Source organism: Heterocephalus glaber, unplaced genomic scaffold (assembly GCF_053883595.1).
Source record: "Heterocephalus glaber isolate CG9 unplaced genomic scaffold, H.glaber_assembly_v1.0 deba00001498, whole genome shotgun sequence".
NCBI classification, from domain to species: domain Eukaryota; kingdom Metazoa; phylum Chordata; class Mammalia; order Rodentia; family Bathyergidae; genus Heterocephalus; species Heterocephalus glaber.
This window is the reverse complement of record NW_028258321.1, coordinates 4,732,893-4,748,411: the sequence shown is the minus strand read 5'-3', so window position 1 is coordinate 4,748,411 and position 15,519 is coordinate 4,732,893. Positions and strand designations below refer to the sequence as shown.

General features: G+C 38.3%; 1 protein-coding gene across 3 annotated transcripts in view; it reads left to right on the top strand.

Moving 5' to 3' along the window:
* The first annotated feature begins 87 nt into the window (after positions 1-87).
* Slk (STE20 like kinase) overlaps positions 88-15,519 on the top strand; it is a 65,625-nt gene continuing 50,193 nt past the window's right edge. For 2 of the 3 annotated variants that reach the window (XM_004866496.4, XM_004866495.4), the window contains exon 1: positions 88-715. In XM_004866496.4, the coding sequence (XP_004866553.1) occupies positions 566-715 (150 nt within the window). In that variant the 5' untranslated portion in view covers positions 88-565. The remainder of the gene's footprint in view (positions 716-15,519) is intronic. The other variant, XM_021245659.2, reaches the window with a different exon arrangement.

The following is a 15,519-nucleotide window of genomic DNA, read 5'->3' as shown; positions in this document are numbered from 1 at the left end:
CGTCGCCGCTCCGGGACGCGCGGTCCGCGGGGCCCAGCGCGCGTGCGCGGCCCGGGAGGGCACGCCCCACGGGAGCGCGCGCGGCCCGGGAGCGCGCGCGCCCGGCACCGTGTGGGCTGGGAGGGAACGCGGCGGCGGTTCCTCAGCGCCCAGGGAACGCGCAGGCCTGGCCCGCGGGAGCGGACGGCCTCGGAGGAGATTCGGCCGGCGAAGAGCTCGGCGTCTGGCCTGCGCGCCTCGGAGGCGCCTGCTGCTCCCCCGCGGCCCTCGGTGGCTACCGCCCCGGGACTTGCTGTGGCTCGGGCCTAAGTGGCCGCGGGCGTGCGGGCCGCTGGGAGCCGTCGGGCGGGGGGGGGGGTCGGGACGAGCCCCGGGCAGGTGCCGTCCTCCCGCGGGCGCGGCCCGGGCTCGCCGGACCTCCCGAAACCTGCGGCCGGACCAGGTCCCGCCCGCCTCTCCGGGGACCCGGGTCCGCCGGTGGCGCGGGAGCGCAGAGACGGGAAACTTAGCCTTCCATTGTCGTTTCTGATCCTCGCGTGCGGAGAACTGCCAGTGTGGAGGAAAAATGTCCTTCTTCAATTTCCGTAAGATCTTCAAGTTGGGGAGCGAGAAGAAGAAGAAGCAGTACGAGCACGTTAAGAGAGACCTGAACCCGGAGGAGTTTTGGGAGATTATAGGAGAGCTGGGCGACGGAGCGTTCGGGAAAGTGTACAAGGTAAGGGGAGACGGGAAATCGCGCCGGGAGTTGCCCGCCCTGGCCCGGAGGCTCGCGAGCAGCCCGCGCCCGTCCCTCTCCTGCCCTCGCCCGGTCTTTTGACTTTGTGATTGTGCCTTGGAACTTTATTTAGCTTATCACCCAGAGGGCAGCTCAGACAGCCGGGCCGAGGGTTCAGCGCAATGGGGCCTGGGTGTAGTTTGGAGAGCGATAGCTGCGGAGACAGGGTTTTAACAGTCTACTCTGCCAAACTTCGAAGGATAGGAGTGTTCTTTAATTTATGGTAGGGGTCTGGTTGTGCCCCTCAGGATCTTAAAATCGAAAACTCATCTGTCTTCTCAGTGGATGTCTTGTGCTAATTGCATTTGCATGCATGCTTGCACTAAAGCTGTTAACTTTTGGGAGACCAGGGCATATATTTGATAGTCTGTAGCTAATACACAACCAGTCTCTTGGGATCCGAGTAAAGTGATTGCCACCTGCAGTCTATTCTTGAATTGGTTGCTTGACCATGTACTACAAAGTGGAATGGAGTTTCTGGAAGAAAATTTCCAGAAGAAAAACAGCATCTGGTACTAGTTTCTAAATATAATTATAATAAGAATTGACTAGAAGTCAATACCAGCTCTTGAGAAATTAAAAGAAAACACATACACTGTACACACATTTATTCCAATATAAAGAGGTTTGACGTTTCAAGAGAAGGCATTCGTGTTAACCCTTTACACCCTAAGGAGTGTATGAATGATGTCATTGGAATATTTTCATCCTGAAGGGTGAGGTTTTTATGAGGCATTGTTTAGAGGAAGGACCCACAGGGTTGCCTGGAAGTGAAAACATAAATAACTTACACAAGTACAGAACTTAGCAATTTTTAAGCACTTCATATTCTGTCCCTGTAAAAATCAGGAAGGTAGGCAAGCCAGTTGTAGTACCCACATTTCACCTGTGAGAACCGGAGACTCAGATTATTCACAGTTACAGGAGTCACAGCCCAGACTTGAACTTAGGTCTTCTGACCCCATATTTAATAGTATTTTTTTGCTTTGACATCTACTGGTAGAAATGATAGCATTTCCCCAACTTTTTGGGCACCATTGTACATCTGCTTTTGCCTTGCCTCAAATGCAGCTTGTCAAAATCTCAGTCCTCATTCTTTACTCAGTCTGAAATACCCATTCCTTTCTATGTGCCTTCAAAACACATGCTTCACAAGGCTACCACAGCAGTTGCCAGAGTTTATAGTCACTGCAGTTGTGTTCTGTAGCAGAATGGTGGGCCAGAGTTATAATGTGCATTTGGGGTCACCATTGCCTCAGCATGTGCATCGCTCTCTGTGTTTGTTGAAATGAAAGAATTACGTTTCCGACTTGCGAGTGCTAGATGGCAAAGTAAACTGCAGTGTTTGTGTGGAGGCTAGAGTATGGTTTCAGCAAGAACTTGGCTGCCGTATAGGATGCGTGGTAGGAAGGGCTTTTAGTGTAGTGGGAAGGTCACCCCTGGGAGTCAAGAACTGTGTTTTAGTGCTGGCTGTTACAAGCCAGCTCTGTGATCTTGGACAAAACACTGAACTCCTTTGGGTCTCCATTTTCTTAGCTGTGAAATTGTAGGTTTTCCTAAATGTTTGTTCAGATTCCTTCACCTATTAACATTGTTTGAATCAGCTAGGAAAGCAAAGATAAATTCTCAAGACATCTGGAATCTTTTTTTTTTTTCCATCTGAAATTTGTAGTGAAAGGGTGGGAGGCGATAATGAATGGCAAATATGTTTTATTGAATATAAATGGTGTAATTTTAAGAGCACATGCTCTGGAGTCAGTATATCTCAGTTCCTTCACTCAATGGTAGTCTGTGACCTTGGGCAAGTTACGTATTTGTCAAACCTTAATATTATATATGGTAATATGCAGCAGAAAACTTTCTAAACTTAATTCTAACTATCATTTCCTTATGGAAATTGATAGCTATTATAAGGATGAAATTGTAACTAGGAAATCATGCTGTGTATTTAGTTTAGATTGAATCATCTTTACATCACAGTTACATTCTTTCCACCCAATCCAGCTTTATACAACGCTAACAAAATTAATTTATTGCCTGAAAAACCTTAATGATTTTACATTTATTTTCTCTTAATATTGTATTGTATGATATATAAATGAAAATATGTAATGTCCTTCACAGTATTTTTATATTTAGATTTCTACTGTTTTTAACAGAAAAAAGGATTAGCAAAATTATGTATTGAATTATATTCCTAGAAATTGTTTTATTTCTTAAACAAATTGAAGCTGGACTCTTGGCAGTGTGCTGAATATAAGTGATTTTCACAGCTGATAGGTGTTTGCCTTTTAAAAAGTAGCAAAATATTTAATCGTTGTATTGAAAAGTGCAGAAATATATAGATAGTAATAAAGTGAATTTGTATTAACATCAGGATCAAGGAATTCTGCCAGCACCCCAGACTCCTTCCTGCCTCCTTTCTGAATCAGATCCCTTCTTTCTCCCTAAAGGAAATCACTATCCTATCTTTACGTTATTTATTTGCATCTGGTTTGCCATCTGGATGTGTATCCCTAAACATTATGAGTTTAATTTAGTATGCACTTGAATTTTGTAAGAATAGAATTATATTAAGTGTATTCTGTTGGGTTTTGTCTCTTTCAAAATCAGCATTATGTTAGGAAGATCGTCTTTGTTATCACCGTCCTAGAACTATATTGTCAGTTCATTTTCATTGTTGAATAGTATTCCATTATATGATTATATCACCAGTTATTTACCATTATATCACTAAAGACACATTGACTGTTTCCAGTGTTTGGTTGTTTCACATCATACTCGTGCACATATATGTGAGTTTCACTCACATTGAACCCAGGAGTGGACTTGCTGGGTTTTAGAGTAGTGTAGCTTTAATTTTACTAGATGATGCTGAAGTAATTGTATTACTTTATACAGTGTACGAAAATGTCCTTGTTCTGCATTCTTGTCAGAGTTTTAAACAGTCTGATGGTGTGTGATACTTTTGGTTGCTAATAAGTAATTCTTTTTATATATTTATTGGTAAGTTGGATTTCTTTTGTGTTCTGTTTTTTTGTTAATTTAGCTACTGATCTTTTTCTTGTTTATTTGTAGAGTGTATGTGTATACTACATATGTATGTATTTTTGGGGGGATTTAAAAATTTTTTTTATTAATACATGTTTGCAGTATATAATGATTCACTGTAGGGAATTGGTACATGTACATAATACATCCCTTCTTTTTTTCTCCCTTCCTCCATGCCTGTTTTATTTTTCCAGCATCAGATTCACTTATTTCTTTTATAGACCTCATAAAATTATCATATATATAGACTGAAAACAGACTAGTAGGGCAAAGAACATACAAAACATGTAAGAAAATTGTAATAAGTCCAGGTACACTTTTAGATACATTGTCTACACTGGATTAAATACCATTTTTTTTTGCTTTCTCTTTTTTCCTATTATCTATCGTTCATATAAAAGAAACCATGCAATATTTAAGCTTGTGTGCCTGAGTTACTTTCCTCAAATTATGATCTCAAGGTGCATCCATTTTCTTATAAATGACTCAAGTATATCCTTCTTCATGGCCATATGTATGTATATTAAAAATACAAATACATATATATTTTGACTTTTAACCATTTGTTGGTTATGGTTATCGTAAATATAAGTTCATTCTGTGACTTTTCCCCTTCTCATTGTAGTATATTTTTATTAACAGAATTCTTTTTTTGTTTGTTTTTGAGTCAAGGTCTCTCTGTATGTAGTTCAGATTGGCCTTCAACTCACTGTGTGGGCCAGGATGACCTCAACTCACATGATCCTCCTGCCTCAGCCTCCTGAGTGCTGGGATTACAGGCATGTGTCACCATGCTCGGCTAAACAGAATTATTGATTTTAATGTAGCCTAATGTGTCAGATTTTTCCTTTATAGCAAATGCTCTATATTATGTTTAAGGCATTCTTTCCTAACCTAAGAACATGATTCTCCATTTTATTCTTCTATTTAATTCTCCATTTTATCTTCTAAAAGCTTTATGATTTTTACTTTAAGTAGTTAGCAGAGTAATTCACTGAGAATAGATTTTTGTGTATGGTGGGAAGTAGGGTCTAATTTCACGTTTTTCCCATATGCTTACATACTTACCTCAGAAGCATTCACTGGCGTGTGGGGAGAGGGTATCCTAACTCCTCTGCAGTGTCTGATCATACATTGTTTCCACAGTGTTTATTCTCTTCATCAGTTTGTCTATCCTGCTATCTTAATTAGGAAAACATTTTTTAGTAGTCTCTGCTGCAGTAAGGTTTCTTCTTCAGTAGTGTCTAATGTGTTCTTATCCCTTCTGTTCCATTCCATTGGTTCTATTCCATTCTCTTCCCTTTCCTCCCATTCCTCCCTCCCTCCCTCTGTCCTTCCTGTCTGTTCTTCCTCCTCTTTCTCCTCCCTCCCTTCCTCTTCTTTTATTTATTTATTTATTTATTTATTTATTTATTTATTTATTTGCAGTACTAGGGATTGAACCTAGGGCCTTGATACTAAGCTACGTCTCTACAGCCCTTTTTATTTTTTGAAACAGGGTGAAGCTGAGGCAGCTGGCCTTGAATTTGTAATCCCATCTGCCTCAGACTCCTTAGTAACTGGGATTACCACCATGCTCAGCTAGGTCACTGTACTCTTGATTTCCTCATACTTCTGTGTCTCTCCCTCATTCTCCTTTGCTAGCATGTCCTCTGCCTGCCTGCCTGCCTCCCTGCCTCCCTCCCTCCCTCCCTCCCTCTCTTTCTTTTTGACATTTAGCAGTGCATGTTTGCAGCACATGATTACATTCAGTGTAGGGGATTGGTACATGTATATAACACATTTCCATTCCCTGCTTTTAACCCTTTCCCTCCATCCCCTTTTATTTTTCCAGCATCAGATTCATCTATCTTATAAGAGCTTATAAAGTAAATTATCATATATACAGATTGAAAACCAGACTAATAGGCCAAAGAACATGTAAAACATGTAAGACAGTTGTAGTAAGTCAAGGTCGTATCTGTCCGCTTTCTGACTTTTAAGTGTTGGGATTCTACAGGATTGGGGGACCTTAGCTCCTTTTCTTATGGGAATTCATCTTCTCCCTTGGCCTCAGTTTTTATCAAAATGCAAATTACTTCTCTCCTCTGAGACTCTTCTTTGAATTCTAGATCCATCCTTTTTGAACTCCAGATCTATAATTCAGCTATAAGAAATTTCCACTTGGATGTTGTACAGATATCTTCAACAAGTCTAGAACATGAACTAATTCAACTCATGGTTTCAGCCTGCTGCTTGTTCCTGTGTTCCCATTCATGAACTGCCATCCCCATCTACCAGTTGCATAGGCAAGAGACCCAGAGGTCATTTTTAGCACCTTCTGCTGCCTTACCAAACGCAGCCCAACACCAGGGCTGTTAATTCTGCTTACTCAGTATTTACACTCTGTCTCCTTTCTTTTTTCACTGTCACTGTAATAGTCAAAACTGCTGTTACTTTTTACACAGACCACTGTGATTCCTATTGATGTGCTTTTGCATTTGATATAAATGTACATAGTGGGAGGGTAGTTCATCCAAAATGTCCATAGCACCAAGATTAGAAACCCTCTGCTAAGAGAAACAAGCTACACACACAAGCTCTTACTATTTATGGTATGCTTTCTTTTGTAAGAAATAATCTAAAAACGGCAGAATTATGGAGACAGTTTTGGGCTGGGTGGCTGTCTTGAGCTGTGTGTGGGACAGGAACTGACTGCAAAATGTGCACAGAGGAGCTTCTTGGGGTAATGGAGAGTTACAAGCTTGATTGTGGTTACGGTTGTAAATCTACATACATTTACTAAAATATAAAATCGAACACTTAGAATGGGTAAATTTTGTGGTATATAAATTGCATTTCAATAAAGCTACTTTTTATTACAGGCAAATGACTTAATAAGGAATTTCACAAAGAATACCCCAATATCAAATAAGCACATAAAGAGGCACTCAGCTTCACTAGTCATCAGGAAATGTAAACAAAACCACTTGTACTCAGTAGACTGGCCAGTGAAAACACTAAGTATAGTATTAATAACAAGTGTCAGTGAGGGTATAGGGCAGCTCAGAAAACCCATAGCTGCGGTTCGAATATCTTTCCCAAATTTCATGTGTTGCCTGCAGAAGATCAAGTCTGGACCCATGTATCTCACCACGTACTAAACTAAAATAAAAATAGACCAGAACTCTAACTGTTAAAATAGACACTCTTATTAACCTGTTGGAAGATAGAATAGGTAACACTCGTGAAGACATAGGTGTAGGCCAGGACTTGCTGAACAGAACCCCAAATGGCATAAGAAATAATACTGAGAATCAACAAATGGTATCATATCCAATTAAAATGCTTCTGCACGTCAAAGGAAACAACCAACAGAGTGAAGAGACGATCTGTAGAATGGGGAAACATTGCCAGCTACTCCTCAGACAGAGGACCAAATTCAAGAATATATAAAGAATTTTTAAAAAGTACCCCCCATAGGGCTGGGGATTTAAGCTCAGTGGTTCCGGCGCCTGCCTCACAAGCACAAGGTTCTGAGTTTGATCCCTGGTACCAAAAAAAAAAGGGTACCCCCCCCAAAGAAAACCAACCAAAAAGTACCCTCCATAAAAGACGCAGTCACAAAATGGGCAAGCAAAATAATAGCCACTTCCTGGAAGAAGTACAGAATGGTGATAAATACAAAAAAGAGTACTCAACAATAACAAATGCTGGTGAGGCTATGGAGATCAGAATGGAGATTCTTCAGAAAACTAAAAATAGAAACTCCATTTGACCCAGCTATTCCTCTTCTAGGAATCTTCTGAAAGAGTTAAAGTCATCACATTACAGTGATACATGAAGCCCCATATTTATAAGAGCACCACTCATAATAGCTAAATCTTGGAAGCAGCCTATATGGCCATCAATAGATGAATGGATAAAGAAAATTGGTACAGTATTTGTACACAATAGAGTACTACTGTGCCATAAAGAAAGATAAACTTGAGGCACTTCAGGGTAAATGCATGCACCTTGAGACCATAATGTTAAGTGAAATAAATCAGACTCACAAGTTTAAATGTCACATGGCTTCTTTTATATGAGAAACCCAAAATATAAATAAAGAGCAAAATAAAGGGTAGCTAATAGGAAGTAGGGAGAGATAGATCTTTCTTGAGAAGGGGAACAGGAGATGGAGGGGAAGAAGAAAGGGAGAAAGGATAAAAAAATTGAAGAAAAATATGAAATAGGGCCTTTTCAAATAGAAAGTAGATCAAGAGTTGGAGCGAGCAGGAAGATGACATGGGAAGGGAACCAAGAAAAATTAAGATGTGTTATGTACATATGCAAACTCCCCATAATGAGTGTAATCATGTATTACAAATATGCAATAATAAAAAGTAATAAAAATATTTCATGTGTTGGAAACTTAATCCCCAAATTCCCATTAATGGTATGTGGAGGTGGGAACATGGGGAAGTGGTTGGGTCATGAAAGTGCTGTCTTCCTGAGTGAATTAATCCATTCATGGGTTAATGAGTTATTGAAAGAGTGTATTTGTTGCAAAAGCAAACCCTTTCAGGGACACTTGCTTGATTCTTGCCATGTGATGTCCCTCACCATGCTTTGAGACAAGATGGTCCTTCCCAGATGTTGAGCAAATGCTTGCAGCATGCTCATGGACATCCCTGCCTGCAAAACTATGAACCAGATAACTACTGTGCTTATATATTACCTGGTGGTATTGCAACCGAAAATAGAAAACAAACCACTCCTATATTGTTGGGGGTGCCAGCTGGTAAAACAGCTTTGAAAGACTGGCAGTATCCTCTAACACGGAAAATACGCAGACCCTATGATCTAGAAAACCTGTTCCCAGGTTGGATATACAATCCAACAGAAATGAACACAGATGTGGACCACGATAAATGTACAAGAATAGTGGTGAATAATATACAAACAGTAAAAATTAAATCATAGTATTCATAAAATAGTACCATAGAGAGTGAAAAAAAAAAGATCAGATGACTACTACCCATGCGACAGAATGGGCGAGTCTCACTCCTTCAGTAAGAGGCAGCTCGGCTTAGTGCCTCCCGATACACCAGGTGCATCCTGGGGGAGTGCAGTGTTTATGGAGCTCATCTGTGTTCTTGCCTGCTTAAAATTGGTTATCATTTCCTTAGTGATTTATAGGACAAGTCAGTCCTTTATCCACAGTGTAGATTGCTTTTTATTTCATAACTTTTTTTGATTCATAGAGGTTATGTAAAAATTACAAAACGGAAAATTTCCATGTTTTGTGACAAATAGAACAAGAATAATTTTTGTCTAATCAAAAACCTCATTAAGAACTATTATCTCTTAAAGTTTTAATATTTTTCCAAGTTCTGTCTAATAAAAAGTTGCTTTGATATTTTATCCTTTCAGTTGCTATTTTGAATGGGAGAAATATCTCCCATTATGTTTTACAATTATTATTTGAATGTAGGAAAGCTATTAATAATTGTAATTTCTGTAATATTTTATTTTTGGTTTTTAGTTTTTGGTCTTCTATGTAGCCCAGGCTGGCCTTGAACTTACTATATATAGCCCTGGCTGACCTTGAACTCAGTGATCCTCCTGCCTCAGCTCCTGAGTGCTAGGGTTACAGGTATGCACCACCATGCCTAATTGTAATTTTTTTTTTCTGGTACTGGAAATCGAACTCAGGACCTTCCACTTGCCTTGGTGAATTCTCTTGTTTATTTTCCTACTAACATTCATTGTGAACTTTTTCAATTCAATATAAAGGCTGAAAGAATTGTGCAGTAAAAATAAATATACGCATTTTTACTACCTGGATTCTACAGTAGATCATATTTTGCTATATTGCTTTATTACACATTTAACCATTCATTTACCCATTCGTTTGTTTCTCTTCTTTTGTCTTGATGTTTTTCTCTTCTTTAATTATCTATATTCCTTGATTCTTTCCCTTGTCTAATAATGTTGATGAATCCCTTCCTAAATAATTTTAAGTAATCTGACATTGGGAATGATAGTGAATTTAGTGAATTATTTTATAATATATTTTCTGGCAGAATTTTAAACTCTTAAACTTTTTTTTAGCAAAAGTTTCCACTTTTAAACTAAACTAACTTCCTTAGTTCTCTGTTTTGAATTAGAGTTACTTTTTTGTGCTGACATACGCTTCCACATAAGTGACATGGTACTATATTTCCATTGTTTTCTTTGTAAAGCTGTAGTTAAGTTTACCCAAGTCTTTCCTAATTTAGTAACAGAATTGTTATTTTGCCACAGGAGTGTCATTATGCCAGCTACCCTGTTACTTAAAATAAGATGGCTGTTATATTACTGTGTTAAATGTCTTTGCCATAAAAATCTGTTACCTTTATGTATTAAAAGATAGAGTTTAGAATTTTAGAACAAATTTTAATGGAAAATACTAGTCTGAATTGTAGTGAATAATTTTTTTCCTAAAATTCAGTCATTTTTAGAAGTTTTTAAGTAGATAATCTCATCTCAAGGTTATGAGAAGAAAAATGTTAAAACCAGGAATAATGCTTTATATCACTGTTTCTTACTAGCTTTCTCTTTTTTTAATCTGTGATAACCAGATTATCTTTATACAGAGAATATATTCAGAATATTTAGTTGTTTCTTGTATAAGATGGTCACTTTTTTTCCAGTTTACCTGTTTATCAGCTCATACTTGTTCTTTTAAATTAGTGCTGAAATATTCATTAATGTGAGCACTTTTTCAAGGGAAAGTGAATCAGTCCTTGCCTTCTCCCTCCCTCCTTTTCTCCCTTGCTTATTTGTATGTTGTCTTTGTAGTATCTCAGTTTTAAAAAAATACATGCGAAATCAAGATAACCTTGTTTTATTTTTACTTATAAAGCACATATGTTTTATTTCCAGTTGATAAATTATATAGTGTGAAATTTATAGTCACTTAAAATTTTAAAAGTCTATGGTATGGCTCACTTGCATTTGATGACAAAGTACTATTACATATAGCAGTTTATTTCAGGCTATTCTGCCAAGATTTCATAAAGAATTGTCAAGAAGCTATATGTCATATCTAATTTTGGATCTTTAAATCATCTTGATAGAACCTTTAAATTTGCTGGTGCCTTTTTCCTATCTGTGCTCTGATGGATGTGAAATAATGTCTTCCCTGATAGTACTAATGAGGCTGAGCTCCTTTTCATATGTTTATTGGCCACTTAGATTTCCTCTTGAGTATTGGTTAAATTTTTTTGAATTCTTTTTACCTCATTGATTTATGGGAGTCTTTATATACGCTACTTACTAATCCTTTGTTAATTATTTAATGCGTACATTTTCTCTTGCTTCTTTCTTCTTTCACTTTTTACAGTGTTCTTTTTCGTAATGGACATTTTAATGTAGTCCATTTATTAACTTTTTTCTACATGATTAATGCTTTTTTGTCTTGAGAAATTCTTCCCTACCCAAGGAAATGAAGATGTCATATATTCTTAGTTGTATAGTGTTGCCTTCTACAGTAGATCCATAATTAAATTGGTGTTGATTTTTGTTAGTGTAAGATAGAAATTGAATTTCATTTTTTCTGTGTAGATATGCAGTTGTCCCAGCGCTGTTTTCTATGGACTATCCTTATTTTGCAATTGCCTTCATCATATGAAATGTCCATTTGCATATAATTTTGTAATGTTTATTATTTTAGGATAAATTCCTAGAAAGAGAATTATTGGGACAAAATAAATGATGACTTATTAATGTTGATTATAAAATCGAAAAAGTACAAATTTAAATATTTACTTTTTTGAGTTTTTTTCCCTGTATCTTTTTTTTTTCCCTAGGCCACAACAAGCCTTTATTGTAGGGATGATCTGCGGGGCTGTCTCTGAACAAGGGAGAGACAAAAGCAACATGGCCAGGACAGGGAGTGCTTCTTATAGGAGCTGGGGTGGGGTTGAGTGAGGTAGTGGCTAGGGACTGGAGGAGCCTGTGATTTTGCTAGTTGCTAGGAGGAGAGCAAGTATTAGGTTACTCTTTTGGCGGGAATAGGGGCATGTTGGGAAGAAGAAGGTCATCCTTTGGTGGGAGAAGCCACCTTGGGGTGGCTTTAGGTAGGGAGCAGGGCATTATGGGAAGATGGCAGCTATTATATATAGTAGCTGTGTTAGGGTGAGGGAAGTCTATCATTCCAGGCTTTTGTTTTATGGTTGTTGGGCGAAGGTCTCTTATTCTGGACCTGCTTCAAGCTGACAAAGGGGCGAAGGTTAGGGCTAAACCTGGATCTGATGGGGGCAGTGGTAGGTGGGGGCTTTTTCCCTCTGCCTCAGTGGCTGGTACCCCACCATGATGAGCTCCGTGACTGTCTGGTTGGTAAACGCCCTCATGCGTTCCTGCAAGAAAATTTGAAAACAGAAAAACAAGCACGGTCCAAAGCAGAGGATCAGACAAATAATACTGAGGGGTCCCAAGAGCGTTAAGAGCCAGGAGAGCCATGAGCTCCAGGAACCAAACATATCCCACCAATGATTAGCACGATGAGGGGCATATCTGGTCCATTGAGTCTTAAGTCTTTCCCTCATTTGACATGTAATTTCTCTCATTATTTACATAGGTCTTACAGAGACAGCTAAATGTTTAGGGGCTCATCTGTTATAGAAGTAAGAGACTGTTATACAAGTAAGAAGTAAGAGATCATAGCTCATGATCTAAGGGCCCATGTGTCATGTCCTTGCTCTGAGAGAATGAGTGGAAAAGTGATAAACACAATTTATATAATCTTTATAATCTTTCTTTAGAATATAAAATGTACATGTAACTGAGTAAATGTCTTTTGGAGGCCAGCATACCAGTGAATGCAGTGTTACTATGAACCTGACTTGTCCTTTAAATTCAAGGCCATGAAAACACACATTTTGGGTTAATTCCAGCAAAGCCATGGAATAGTTGTGTAAAGGACAGTTTTATTCCTGTATCTCTCAGTTTTTGGAGGCCTCCTAGGTATATTTAAAAATAAAGAGAACTGATAACCTCAACAAGGACACTGGCCAACTTAAGGAGATCAAGTATAACATAAAAGGCTTGATCTTTCCAGACACAGGTAGGTATCCAGGAAATATGAGCACAATGAGAGAAGAGGCATCATAAACAGAGAACAAGGATGTACATTATTTTAAAAGGAATAAATCTTCTAGCTGCTTGGTGTAGAACTTATCCTGACTGTGGCTGATAAGCAGGTGATCTCCTCAGTACTCTTACTTTATGTGTTTTTTTTAATCACTACACAATAATTAATTAGTTATCACAGAGTCAGAAAATCACTTATGTAAAAGGAGAGATCTGGAGACCAATGGTTTCTAGGATTGGGTACCTGCAAAGAGCTTATTTTAATTTCTCTGAAAAGAATGTGTAACACTTGTAGGTAATTAATGATTTTCCCCTTCTGTTTAGTCCCCCCAATTTTGTTTTTTTGTTTTTTCTTTTAAATGGCTGTGTCATGAGTGAACCAAAAGATTTTTATGGATGGGCTATGTCTTAATTTTTCTGAAGTCTTTCTTTATTATTATGTCATTATTTTATACCTCTTTTGGTTATTTTTTTCTGTGGGGTGTTTAAGACCAAGTTAAAGTGAGACCTATGTCAATCAATATGAACCTCTTGCTATCAAGGTCAGTTAAGTCTTCCCAGGCCATTACTTTGGAACCATGCATAGAGCCTCTCTGCTCCTCCATCAGTGTCAGCCGTCAGGATGGGTCATGGCCTTGCTTAACCAAGTTGCTTTCAGTGAAAGCATTGGAGATTTTTTCTTGGTTACCCTCCTTTGGCACACGGTACATTGTCCTGTGGTGCCCAGCAATCTCCCTGTTCAGGAGGTTGAGTGACTTACCAAAGGTGTAGGATCCTGTAGAGAAGGTTCCCTCATGTCCTGGATCTTTGTTGACCTCGAGGGGCCGGCGCCAAAATATTGGCTGTCCTCATAGCCTAGTTACCTTTCTAGTTTTGGTCTCCAAACTTTAGTTGTTGAACACCCAGAAGAGAAGGTCAATAGTATTAGCATTGTAACAAGCGTAATGAGTTTAACTATTATGATTTTACCTGAATAGCAAGCATTTTGGAATTTAAAATGTAGAGAACTGTCATTGTTATCAGTCATGGTTGTTCTAGTAGTTGAATTTCTGTAGAATATTAACAGAAAAAGAGCCACAAATAATATTTTAACATGACAATCATGATGACCTTACCTTTGTAACACATTTAAATGTCCAACTTGATATAAATAGCCATTGTTAAATGTACTCATTTTTCAAAAACACCAAAGGTTTTCATCTAAATTGTTATCTTTTGATAGAATACCATCTAAAGAAAATATCTCAGCCCATAAATGTACCTGTTGTCATAAATAGCTGGAGTTTATGAAAAAGGCAAATACCTGAATCAAAAAGAGGTTATTATCATAAACAACATATTAGAAAACCTGTACAGTCATACAGTATAAATACATTTAGTACACCAGAAAAAACCCCATTGTTATTGTTGTTTTTTACAGGAAATTTAGTCCTTTGAAAATGGCCAGTGTAAACATACCATAATAACATATTTAGAATTTATCCCTTTGATGACAACTGATGTAAACATAGTACAATAATACATTTAAGTAATATTTATTGATGCAGGTCTTTTATAAGGCTATGAAAAACTATCAGGTCAGTCTGTTGTAAGACTGAAAACTGTTGAGGTCCCTCTAGTGAACAAAGACTGGAAAATATTTCCATGTAGCCTCTCCTTTCTTTACCAAGGGGAGCATGTCTTGAACTTAATAACCTTTATCTATAAACAAAACAGCTGTACAATTGGACAAAAAACAAACATATAAGACAATTTATAAAACTAGAGTACACTCAAATATATTTAGCCCAATGGAATTATAATATCTCTTTATAATTTTTAGGTTTATAATTATAAATAAGACTAGTCAAAACTTTTGTAAGTCAATTAACAGAGATCTCTTGTAGAATTAGAATCAGAAGGAATGAAAACTATTTTTGTAACCCTTTTATAACAAACTTGAAAACAACAAGTAAACATACATGTTTTCTTGATAAATCACTTCTGCACACCTTCTTGACATACCTAGGCCTTTTGGTCTTGTCCTTCTAACAAGACAAACAGAAAATTCTTTTATATAAAAAATATATCTCTTTTACTTACAGCCTTTTTAATATTTTTCCTCCAACTCACTATAAACCTTCTAAAACAAACTTGTCTTTAGCTGTTAAAATTTTAAAGTGTCCCTTTTTTTTTCTGTTTTCAGATAGTTATATGTTAAAATTGGACTGGTTGTCAAAAGTAGTAACCTTGAGTTTTTTAATCAACGAAGTACAGAAAAGAGCAAGTTAACCCTATAATTACAATTTAAGAATTTACAATGCACAAGAGGTGTTTTAGATACCACCATTCCCAGGGCAGAGGAGGTGAGCCAATCCCAGTGCCCAGGAGGAGGCTGCCTGGCCACCATTCCACTGCTCCCAGGGCAAAGGAGGTGAACCAATCCCAGGGCCCAGGAAGAGGCTCCCCAGCCGCCATTCCACCATTCCCAGGGTAGAGGAGGAGAGCCAATCCCAGCGCCCAGGAAGAGGCTGTCTGGCTGCCATTCCACCACTCCCAGGGCAGAGGAGGTGAGCCGTGCGGGTGCCAGCAGCACCCCCCTGCTCCCGGGGAAATGA